Genomic DNA, 12,435 nt, shown 5'->3' on the forward strand with positions numbered 1-12,435 from the left:
TTTCTAAGCAGTTCAGTTTTTTTGAAAACCAGAGGCAGGCGACTATCAGACAGACTTGAATAGCACACGGATTGTTGAGAATGTGGGACAGGGAAGGAAAAATGCATCATATTAGGACTATGCTCTAGGGCCTATCTGTTATGGAAAATTTTTACAAATTTCCAGCATAAATGACTGTAAGTACAAAAGAATCCCACAGAGCCTTAGAATTTGGAACAGTGTATTCAGAAGTCAGACAAACAGAGAGAGTTCTATTTAGTGCTTGTGGGGGAACAGGTGGAGGGGGTAGCAGGAAAAGAACATGTTACTGATCTATTTCTACCTTATATTCACCTTATGTCTAATTTCTGTATTACTAGTAAGTAAAGCTGATTCTGGGTTTTTGGAAGGCTCACTCTATATGGATCACCAAAGAAAAACACAGATACGAATTTATTTGAATTTGAATTTAGTAGAAATGGACTTAAAATACATTTAGATAAGGGCCAGTAAACAAAGAGAAGAGTAAACACTTTGGGATAACTCTGGGACACTTTGGGAGTAAACACTTTGGGATAACTCTATTCCTAGCATCTAGGATATGGTGCACAGACCACATATCTGCTTAAAAAAGAGTTTGTGACTAGACATTTAGAAAAAGCTGATTCCAGTACACCTTTCATACACTCTTCAAAGAACGTGCATGCAAAGCAGCAAAGCTGTTGATTGCAAGTCTTGTGGTTGAGTTCCCATCCAAAGTGTCACATGAGGAGATGACAGACTGCAGAGCTTGACTATAAGCTGAAATGAAGAGGGGTTGAGTAACAGTATTAAACTCACACTCAGTACTAGCACCCTAGCATTCACTCCAGCTTCCCACAAAGCTGAGGGTTGCTTTCAGAGTTATTCACTACAGCAGGAATTAAAAGAAATGAACCTAGATGTCTTAACAAACAGGAAGCAGCATTTTTCCCAAGGACATAATTCTCAAAGGGGGGAATCCATGAGATCCATGGTAACGGAGTGGTCATGTGCTTTTGCTACTGCATAACTAAGCAACATGAAAGACTTTTAGCACTAATGTGTGGGCAGAGCAGTTGCTTGGCAAACTTCAATGTGGGACATAGAGACAGTGCAGAAGGAGGAACACTGAAGAAGCAAGCATGCTCATGGGGCTAGGCAATTAATGGGGCTCTTTCATTTTCAGTCTCCACATACAATAAGAACATGGCATTTATTATGTGGTGTACAAGCATTTAAAGACCAGAGTCTGAACAGTAAGGTCACAGCTCACTATAATAAGCCAGATCATGTGTTCAGGGCTGCGTTTCCTCAGATCACCAACTACTAAAACGGGAGCATTTTCTGGCCCTAACACTACTAATACTTTTCATACAGGGCCATCCCTGGGGGAGGGTGGGGTGTGAATCGGGGTGACCACCCAGGGCCCTGCGCTTTGGGGGGCCCCATGGAGCTGGGTGGAGCAGTGGCGGCATGGAACTGGGCACAGCAGTGGCTCCACATCCAGCCGCTCACTACCCGCTACCCCCTCCCCCCCACCGCTGCTGCCCCCCGCCGTGGCAGCTTCTTCAGGCTCAGGGCCCATGGAATCGGAGCAGGGGCGGGGCCACACATGGGATGATTTGCCCTGGGCTCTGCACCCTGCTCAGGTTGGCTCTGTTTTCAAAGTAACCACAGGAGAATACAGAATATCTTATACCCAGGGTCACAATGACAGAGAACACATTTGCATTATACCAGTCCTATTAAATATTAAAGCATTACGGACTGCAATAGAGATGGGTCAAAGGCTTGCTCTAGGGATGCACCTAAACCTTGGTGTCACAACTGCAAATCCCTGAAGAAACGGGTGCAAAAAATTGGTGGAGGGCAGTCTATAGAATGTCCAAGTTTCCCTAGGTCTTGGAGTTGTCATCTCTCTAGTCCTGTACTAGCAAGATGAACATTTGGTGCTCAACAAGGTCCATTGAACATCTGTATAATATCATAAACTCTCTCTGTAGCAAAGTCAAATACAAGCCTACTAAAATGGGTCAGTGGTACCTGTAAGGGTCTATATGCACATGCCTGTCTGAGCAGAACCATGTTTGGAATAAGTTAATGGCTACAACGGCCTTAAATTTTTTCAGAACAACAGTAGGTGACAGGAGCCTGAAACTATGAGAACAGACCTCCTAGCTTTGTCTGATGTTTACCTACAAAACTCTGACATATCTGCTCTCTGTTACTGGGATTATGCTGTCTCTTGCTTATAAAGAAGAATTCATACCTTTGTGGTTTTTGTAAAACATACAGTTGTTGGCACAAGTGTCAGGATGACAGTCCCAGAAATCTGACCCACAGCAACACAATGGAGGCAAATCAATGTTATACAGTTTCATCTTCTCCCTCATCTGGGCTCTTAAAGCTTCAATGTATCTGAAAAATAAAATACATTTATTTCCCTCTGATAGAAAGACCCTGCTGTAGAGTCTGCCTCTATGCCCAAGGTTGGGCACCTAATAAAGAAGCCCATCAACTTACCTTACGTATTCTTTATTTTGCTGCTGCTTTTTCTTATTCTTCACACTTTGCTCCTCCAGCTTGAGCTGGGCCAGTATTTCACATGCTCTTTCACTAGGGCAGGAATCTTTCCAGAAGGCCATCTCCTGAATCCTCTTCTCCTCCACATGACGCTGGTGCTCCTTCTCTCTCTTAATTCTGTGGACAGAAATGGATTTCATTGGACCTTCAAAGAGAGAGAGGATGGCCATATTGTCTGAGCTGTATTGTCTAATTCCTGGTCACCCAAGGGACTTATCCTGTTCCCCCTAAACTGTTAGAATGACACAACATTCTCCTCTCAGGGGTGCTGGATCTACAGTCATTGCAAGATGTTGTAGTCTGCTGGTCTATCCAAAGGCCCATAGTCACCTGTAGATTAATTCTGCACTGTGTATAACTGTAGTATCAGTGTCTATTACAAGCTTGGAAACAAGTCTGTCTCTTGTGATTTGTTAGAGCTGCTTTCCTCTTCTGGATCTTTCTTACACTGCAAAGCATCATGCCTTTTTGATCCAGCCTGCAGACATGGGACTTCAGTGGCATTTGGCAATAGGGGACTTTAGCAGCAATCACTTTCTCCACCAAGCCAATACAGAGAAAAGCAGGGGCAGTGGCCATTTCCCTCATGTCATAAGAAAAGTGGTGGCCACAGGTCCAGGGAAAAGTGGCAGTGGCAAGGCATAGAGAAAAGGGTGGTAATACCTTCTCCAAGCCAGCTCAGCAGAAGCTGCTGAGTCCTAGCATTTGAGATTCTACTTGCCTCTGATCCAAACTGGGTCAATCTGGACTGCAGCCTTAAAAGGCTGCCAGCTGCTGATTTAAAGAAGTGTAAAGGCATCAGTGTAAAGAAAGGGACAATCCTGTTTGACAGAAACTATATGAAAGTATGACACCCAGAATCCTAAAATTCATGGATAGATTAGCTCACATGTTCAAGAAGCCACTTAAGATACAGGCAGTCCTCAGACTTATGACACAATTGGTTCCTCAAAACCTTGTCTTAAGTCAAAACATCATAATTCAGAAAGAATTTTCCTATGGGAACACTGTTATAAATTGAGGATTGGTTCCTTTAGGACGCTGGATACAGCTGTGTCCAGCTGGTTAAGTCTGGTGTGGTAGAAGGGGAGGGGGAAAGGAAGGGGTGTGCGAGGGCAGATGAAGGCCCCCCATGGTGAGGGAGGGGCTGGGGTAAGCTGCTCATCTGGTGGCTCCTGCTGCTTGTCTGGGAGGGCATGTGGGGTGGGAGGTGTGCCCCCGGATCTGCATGGGGTAGGGTGGGACAGGCAGGGCCAGGGCTGCACTGAGCTGTGCTGGGAGTGGGGGCTATGCCCTTCCACCACTTGCCAGCCAGGGTGAGGTGGGGTGGGTGCGGGATGGGGTTGCTGCGCTGCCTCTGGACAAGCAGCGTGCAGCAGTGGGAACCCCTCCTACACCCCTGGACAAGTCAGGGCTCTGTCCCATGCCTGCCCTACCCCAGGCAGGTGAAAGGTGGCAGGGCATGGGGGTGGAGGGGAGGTGGAGTGGAGGCTATGGGGGAGGGTGCCATAGCTCTTCCATAGGTCCCACCACTCGACTGGAGTGCAGCTCGGCACAGCCCTGGCCCTGCCCCAATCCGGAGGCACATTATACCCCATACCCTTATGCCGCTCGCCCAGCTGGGGCAAGGTGGGTGTGGGACGGAGCTGTGGCTCGTCTGGGGGGGGCATGGCAGTAGTTCCTGCCACCGTGCGCTGCTCGTCCAGAGGCTGCGCAGCAGCCTTGTTCTTTGCCTGCCCCAACCCACCCCACCCCAGTTGGGCGAGTGGCGAGAAGGCTTAGTCCCCACTCCCAGTGCACTCCTGGCCCTGCCCACCCCGCACAGATGCAAGGGTCACCCCCCCCCCCCGCCATGCCCTCCTGGACAAGTGGTGGGAGCTGCCAGACCAGCAACTTCCCCCAGCCCTAACTCCTCCCTCACTGTGGGGGACCTTGATCTGCCCCCCCACATCCTTCCCTTCCCTCTCCCCTCCACCATACCAGACTTACCATCTGGACGCAGCTGTTAAGTGCTGTTTGTCATAATTCGAAGAGTCGTAAGTTGAGGACTGCCTGTATTTCAATATGCTTATTTCTTGGTTGCTGCGAAAGAAGGTTTTTTTTAGGTATTGATTTCATAGTTTCATAGTTTCTAGGGTCAGAAGGCACCTGAGCAGATCATCTAGTCTGACCCCCTGCCATGGCAGGAAAGAATACTGGGGTCAAATGACCCCAGCAAGATGTTCATCTAACCTCCTCTTAAACACCCCCGGGTAGGAGCCTGCACCACTTCTCTTGGAAGTTGGTTCCAGACCCTAGCCGCCCTGACCGTGAAGTCGCGCCTCCTGATATCTAACCTAAACCTACCCTCTGCCAGCTTGTGACTGTTATTCCTGGTCACTCCTGGCGGTGCTCGGGGGAACAGTGACTCCCCCAATGCCTGCTGATCCCCCCTGACTACTTTATAACAGGCCACAAGATCCCCCCTCACTCTTCTCTTTTGGAGGCTGAACAGGTTCAGGTCCCGTAGCCTCTCCTCATAGGGCCTGCCCTGTTGTCCCCTGATCATACGAGTGGCCCTCCTCTGGACCCTCTCCATGCTGTCGACATCCCTCTTGAAGTGTGGCGCCCAGAACTGGACGGAATACTCCAGCTGCGGCCTGACCAATGCCACACAGAGGGGGAGGATCACCTCTTTGGACCTGCTCGAGATGCATCTGTGGATGCATGCCAAGGTGCGGTTGGCCTTCCTAACTGCCTTTCCACACTGCCGGCCCATGTTCATCTTGGAGTCAATGATGACCTCCAGATCCCTTTCCGTCTCTATGCTGACAAGAGGGGAGTTCCCCAACCTGTAGGTATGGTGCCGGTTGTTCCTCCCGAGGTGCAGCACCTTGCACTTGTCTGTGTTGAAACCCATCCTATTCTCGTCCGCCCACCCTTGTAACCTGTCTAGGTCTGATTGCAGCCTGTTGCATCCTTCCAATGTACCCGCGTCCCCCCACATCTTAGTGTCATCAGCAAATTTGAACAGGGTGCCTTTTACCCCCTCGTCCAAATCACTGATGAAGATGTTGAACAGTGCGGGCCCGAGGACCGAGCCCTGCTGTGTAAAAATGATGTTTACTTTCTATCTATGGGGACTTTTTACCATCTTTAATTTTCCCTGAACCTGAAGATGGATGTGTGTGTGCCTTAAAGCTTACAGAAAAAGATAATTTTCTTGTGATTTTTAGTTGGCCTAATAAAAGGTAGCATCTCTGAACCAAGAGTTCTATAGTTTTGCATTTCTATACATGGGGTAACATTTCTCAATGAACAGATCTTACAGTCTGGACTGCATTTTACACTGAGCTTTATCCCCTATTTATTAGATGCAGTCCTTATAACATACCATATGACCTCTCTCTCCCTTTGGGCTCTTTAAATATCACCACAGCATTGTTTCTACTGCTTTCCTACTTAGCAGCTGTTCAATAAATCAAGTATATAAAGCTTCTTTCAATCCAACTTCAGAAGCTTTGGTAGCTAAACAGTTTTGGGTAAAACAATGGAACTTACGATTTGAGAAATTAATAAGTGACTAAAGGATATTAATATAATTATTACCAATCAGTATGATTTTAGGGAAAAATAGTACTTGTAATCTCAAGGAGAGAGGAGGTGATAAGTTTGACAACCTTGGTCAGTATAGGTCTGGGGTATAAATCTCACTTGTGGTCCTGGGCTAGATCTGGACTGTGAGGATCCTCATGGGCTGCATCCAGACTGCAAGAAGTCTTGCAAAACAGATCCAGGCCTGACAGTGGAGTGAAGGGTAGTGAAGGAGTTAACTCCACTGCCAACATGCATGCCCAATAGGGGTCTACAGCTGGCAGGCCCTCTTCCTGCTTACCCCAGCCCCAAATTCACAGCCATAAAAAGATGTTATCTCATACAGAAGTCAGAGAAAACTAATTAGAAAACTGGCTAAGGAGAAGTTATTTCCCAGTAACTGGTATTCTTTGAAATGTACTGTCTCCATACACATTTCTACTCTGGGTGTGTTTTGTGCTCCTTAATTTCAAAAGCTTTTTGCTTTAGCAGTAGGTATAGAGCGGACTCCAGCTCTACCTCTCTTTGTGCCCTCGCACCAAAGGGATAAAAGGCATTGTGGAATTCCCTTTCAACTGCAGCATCTTACAGTATATTGGACTCTGAGGAAGAGAAGAAAGCAAAGGAGAGCAGGATGCAATTTGGACAATACAGCTTGAAGAACACTAGTTACTAGTAAATAATTTCTCTCTCTCTGCATACATAGTTGCTCTTTCTTATTGGTCACTGCTTTGGAGCTACCCTATTTAATGCAGCACATGCCCTTGATGCTTCCACAATGGTGGGATGCTTTGATAAGATGCGTATAACATTCCAGAAGGCTGTCCTGCAGAGGTCTAAAGGAAACACTTAGTGTGGGAAGCTAAGAAATTTGCTTGATCTGCCACATCACTGAGGGTAGTTCCACTTTGGCTGTCCTATAGTACATTCATTGTAGAAATGGGTTCCTCATGTGGGAAAAAAAACCTTAGTTATGCCCCTAAGAAACCTGATAGCTGTTGGAAGAGACAACATCTGTGGTCTACTGACTGACAGGTGAAATGCAGAAAATTCCTTGGGCTGGAGGATCACTTTAGGAGTTTTGGTGAGCTGTTGAGGGCTGGGGGGTAGGGGGCACAGATGTCACCCCTGAATTATGTGCAAGGAAGACCCTGCATGCTCTCTATATTGCCTACAGTTCCAGTTGATCAAATCTGGAGGTTCATCTCCTCTGGAACCCAGGGACCTTGCACCTGTTGATCTCAGGTCTGTTATCCCCAGCCCAGCCAAGAACTGCTTATTACAGTTTTTATGCACAGGGAGAAAAAGAGCGTAAATATATGACTCCTGTCAAAGACTTGCCAGATTTTTCAACCAAGAACAATACCAAGTTCTATGTCAATCATGTCCAAAGAGAGTAGCACACACCCATCCAGGTTTGTAAGTCCCAGAGGTGAAGGATGGTGTACAACATGGACGAGCAAAGTCCAACTAATGGGCCAGAACAAGCCCACAGTACACCCCATTTCCCAGCAGCCCCTGCTGGGTCACTGACTGGTTTCCATAGAGACTGGCCCCAGAAGCACAGACAGGGGGCGCAGCTGGGTATGGAGCTGCTCCAGAGCTGGGATCTTCCAGCAGTGACAGCATGGTTTGGAACTAGGGCAGAACTGATCCACTGTCTGCAAGTCCTGAACAAGGGGTGTGGTAGAAGCAGTGGATTGCATCTGTGCCCTGGCTCCAGACCACGCTGTCACTTAGGGTAGCTTGTCATATTTTATGCTTAAAGTTGCACCCATTTCTAGAGTACTGAATTATAGTATTGTTTGAAGTTTTCTTTTATATTCAGCCTAAAGTTCTGTATAGCTTCATTGTTATCTGAACTTTTCATTCTGCTGGTGTTTTCAATATCAGCTGGCCTTGCCTCTTGTAATCAGCTTGTGGCCTTGAGTTTGTTTGCATGATGTTTCTTTCCTTTTCTACCACCGTGAGAAGTTTTTCTAACACAACATAACAATAGTTTTGTTACTAGCTCAAATTAACTGAACTTGGCACTAACCAGCTGAACCAAAGGGATTAAATGATTGGCTATGTTAATAAAAAGTGATAAAGGAGATCAATGGACAATGCCCAAAGTAAAATACTGGGAAATGGCCAAATTAAGAGGTGTGCTCATGATGGGTCTGTTGAACAAAGGAATAAGCTGACAGGATAAAATAGGGACGCTATGCTGATTGCAGAGAGACCAATCTGAAAGCAAGGAGTCATGAAAAGAGTCAAGTTAAAGAAAAGCCTAAAAGTGGGGAGCAAGAAAGTTAAGCATTGTAGTCATCATCGTCATCATAAATCCATCTTTCAACGCCCAGCCAATGCTTCAGCACCCTTTGCTTCAGGAACTGAGTGGCAGTCTTTACTGTTGAGCAAAATAACATCTGGGATTGGGTGAGATAATTGTACTAAGTGTTTTTCTCTCTCTGAATATAGAAACTGCTAAGATAATACTTGTTGTACTAATAAAGTTAGATTGATTTTAGGACACTGAGTTGTCTGTGTTTGTATTTCATGTTCCATTTAAGGCTTAATTGTGCTTTAACAATCCCTAAGCACTATCTGCTGGACAGTGGTGCTATCATCACTACTGCAAGATCCCAGCCCTGGCCCCAGAGCAGCTCCCCACCCAGCTGTGCACCCTACCAGCACAGCTGAGGCCAGTTTCCAAGGAAACCCTGGCCCCACACTGTCATGGTGCCACTGCTACTGGGGTCTTCATGGAAACTGGCTTCAGTGACGTGGGCAGGGGCTGCTGGGAAATGCAACCTAGCTGCTGTCCAGATCTGCCGTTTTGCCCACCTTGGTGTACAATCATGAAAGATGAGAGACCAAGAATCTAGTAATGGAGAAGCAAGTCCTTTCTGTTGTTGTTGTACACCATCTTGACCAAAATGATGAGCTCCCTTAGCTAGTAGCAGCCTTGAGAGAGAGAAACTTTTGCTAGCACAAAGTCATGGATGGCTCCTATAAAGCAAAGTCTTCATATGAAGACCAGCTTTGGTTTTTCCAGATTGACAACCATAGAATCATAGAAAATTAGAGTTAGAAGGGACCTCAGGAGGTCATCTAGTCCAATCTCTTGCTTAAAGCGGGACCATGCCCAACTAGATCATCTCAGCCAAGGCTTAGGTATTAAAACCCTCTAAGGATAGAGATTCTACAACCTTTCTGGGTAACCTGTTCTAGTGTTTTACTATTCTGCTAGTGAGAAAGTTTTTCCTAATATCTAACCTAAACTTCCCTTGCTGCAACTGGAAACCAGTGGGTGTCTTTGCACATGCTTGCGGGCAGGGGGGAAGCCACTTTTGGAGAGGAGGGCAGGGAGGAAGCTGCTTTCCATGCTCTTGTGAGCCACTAATTAAAGTGTCGGCAGAGTCATGTGTATTCAGTGTCCTGTGCTTCAAAACAGCGGCAGGGGTGCTTTACCTAAAGCTCTAGTTAAGTGTCCCTGCCACCATTTTGAAGTGCAGGGATGCTGAATACATGAGATGCTTAGGCTGTTGGCACATGCTAATTAGCATTATCCAGCAGACTCAAATAATCAGAGTCTGCTCCAACACGCTGTAGTTAGTGTGCCGGAGCAGATGTCCCACACAGCTAGAGGCATCCATTGCTCCTGATTCTGTTATCTGACACCACTAAGAACAGTCAGACTCCATTCTTTTTGAAACCACCCTTCATGTAGTTTAAAGGCTGCTATTAAATACCCACCTCAGCCTTCTCTTCTCCAGATTAAATAAATCCAATTCCCCCAGGCTCTCCTGAGAAGTCATGTGGTCCAGCCCCTAATCATTTTCATTGCCTTCCACTGGACTGTCTCCAATTTGTCCACATTCTTTCTGTAGCAGGGGGCTCAAAACTGGATGCAGTACCCCAGATGAGCCTCACTGGTACCAAGCAGAGGGGAATAATCGCTTTCCTCGATCTACTGGCAACACTCCTACGCCAGTATGCTGGCAGACGTCTTCACAACAAGGAGACACTGCTGGCTTATATACCACTTATTGTCCAATGAAACCCCCAGGTCCTTTTCTGCAGAGCTAATGCTTAGCCAGTCAGTCCCCAGCCTGTATGGCTACATGGGACTTTCCTGTCCTAAGTATAGGACTTTTCCTCATTGAACCTCATGAAACTTCTTTTGGTCCAATCCTCCAATTTGTAAAGGTGTCTCTGAATCCTAGCCCTATCCTCCAGTATATCTACTACTCCCACGCCTTTGGTGTTATCTGTAAGCTTGCTGAGGGTGCACTCCCTCCCACCTTCCAAGTCACTAATAGATATACTGAACAAAACTGGCCCCATGACCAACTGCTGGAACTCTCTACTTCAGATCAGCTGCCAACTAGACATTGAGCTATTGATCACTACCCTTTGAGCCTGACAATCCAGCTAGTTTCTTATCCACCTTATGCATAAAAAAAACCTATATTCATCCAACCCGTACTTCCTTAGCTTGCTTGTGAGAATGTTGTTAGAATGCTATCGGAGAATGCTGTCTGCATCAAATGTTTTGCCTAAGTCAAGGTATATAACATCTAGTGCTCCTCCCCCATTTAAAAAGCTAGTCATCTCATCGTAGAAGGCAATCAGGTTAGTCAGGCATAATGTGACCCTTGATAAATCAATGCTGACTCTTCCTAATTACCACCACCTCTTCTGACTGCTTAGAACTGGATTCCTTGCAGACCTGCTCTGTGACTTTTCCAGAGACAGAGGTGAGGCTGACCGGTCTGTAGTTCTCCAGATCCTCCTTCCCTTTCTTAAAGATGGGCACCATATTTGCCCTTTTCCAATCACCTGGGAACTCTCCCAGTTGCCACAAGTTTTCAAGGTAATGGCCAGCGGCTCTGCAATCACATCAGCCAACTTCCTCAGCACCCTCGGGTGCATTGTGACCAGCCTCATGGACTTTTACAAGTCCAGCTTTTATAAATAGTCCCTAACCTGTTCTTTCACCACTGTTGGCTTCTCACCTCCTCCTCAAGCTGTGCTGCCCAGTGCAGTAGTCTGGGAGCTGACCTGCCTGTGAAGACTAAAGTTAAAAAAGCACCAAGCCCTTCAGCCTGTTCTGCATTCTCTGCGACTAGATTGCCTTCCCAACTTAGTAAGGGACCTGAACTTTCCCTCATCTTCCTCTTGTTACTTGTAGAAACCCTTCTTGTTACCCTTCACATCCCTTGCTAGCTGCAACTCCAGTTGCACTTTGGCCTTCCTGACTTCAACCCTGCATGCCCAAGCAATACTCTTGTACTCTTCCTTAGTCCTTTGCCCAAGCTTCCACTTCTTGTAAACTTCCTTTTTGTGTTTTAGCCCACTGAGGAGTTCCCTGCTTAGACAAACTAGCCTTTTGCCATACTTACTAGTCTTCCTGTCTTGCACCCTTAGTAAGGCTTTTTTTTAAATACAACCAGCTCTTCTGGGCTCCTTTCTTCCTCAGGACTGGCCTCCCAGGGGATCCTGCCCATCAGGTCCCTGAGTCTAAGTCTCTTTTCTAAAGTTCAGGGTCCTTACTCTGCTGCTGTTCTTCCTTCCTCTCCGCAGGAACTGTTTGTGAGCAGCAGGTCAAGAAGAGCATGACCCCTAGTTGGCCTCTCCAACACTTGCACCAGGAAGTTGCCCCCAGTACTCTCCAAAAACTTCCTGGATTGCCTGTGCACTGCCGTATTCTCTTCCACCAGATGTCAGAGTGATTTAAGTCCCCCATAAGAACCAGGGCCTGTGATCAGGAAGCTTCTGCTAGATGTTTGAAGAAAGCCTCATCCACTTGGTCTGGTGGTCTATAGCACACACGCACCATGACATCAGTCCTAAAGACTGGAATGGGCTTACTGTCATTTGGCTGTTTTTGTCTGAAGGCAGCTCCTCCTAATAATCATTTGTTGAGATAAGAGTAGATTGATTCTCTGCCTCCCTTTGGGGCTATCACCAAAAGGACCTTGGTGAAGATACTTGGGGCCACAGAGAGGCCAAAGCACAGGACCTTGTATAGGTGATGGTTGTGAATGACAAAAACTGCAAGTCATACAGCCATATTGAAGTAAATGTTCTGTGTTGAAAGAGATGCAAATCATTCCTTCACATATAAGAACAGAATAATGCTTTCCAAGGGTGACCATCTTGAACTTGAGTTTGTGAACAAAAGTAAACGTTAAGCCTTCTTAAGGAGGAAGGCAACTGATTTTGGACTTTTCTCTTAGGAATCAAGAAATAATAATCAAATCTCCTCCAGGGAGATTATGAGTGCGTAAG

The 12,435-nt window shown here is 46.5% G+C and overlaps 1 protein-coding gene across 3 annotated transcripts in view; it reads right to left on the reverse strand.

Annotated features, from left to right (window-relative positions):
* Positions 1-203: 203 nt before the first annotated feature.
* Positions 204-12,435, reverse strand: part of CCDC15 (coiled-coil domain containing 15) — a 48,903-nt gene continuing 36,671 nt past the window's right edge. For all 3 annotated transcript variants that reach the window (XM_090027043.1, XM_090027044.1, XM_090027042.1), the window contains 3 exons: positions 2,524-2,700; positions 2,270-2,418; positions 204-780 (listed from right to left, as the gene is read on the reverse strand). In XM_090027043.1, coding sequence (XP_089883169.1) covers positions 659-780; positions 2,270-2,418; positions 2,524-2,700 — 448 coding nt within the window. In that variant the 3' untranslated portion in view covers positions 204-658. The remainder of the gene's footprint in view (positions 781-2,269; positions 2,419-2,523; positions 2,701-12,435) is intronic.

Source organism: Crocodylus siamensis, chromosome 14, assembly GCF_052110815.1.
Source record: "Crocodylus siamensis isolate JL-2025a chromosome 14, ASM5211081v1, whole genome shotgun sequence".
Lineage (NCBI taxonomy): Eukaryota > Metazoa > Chordata > Crocodylia > Crocodylidae > Crocodylus > Crocodylus siamensis.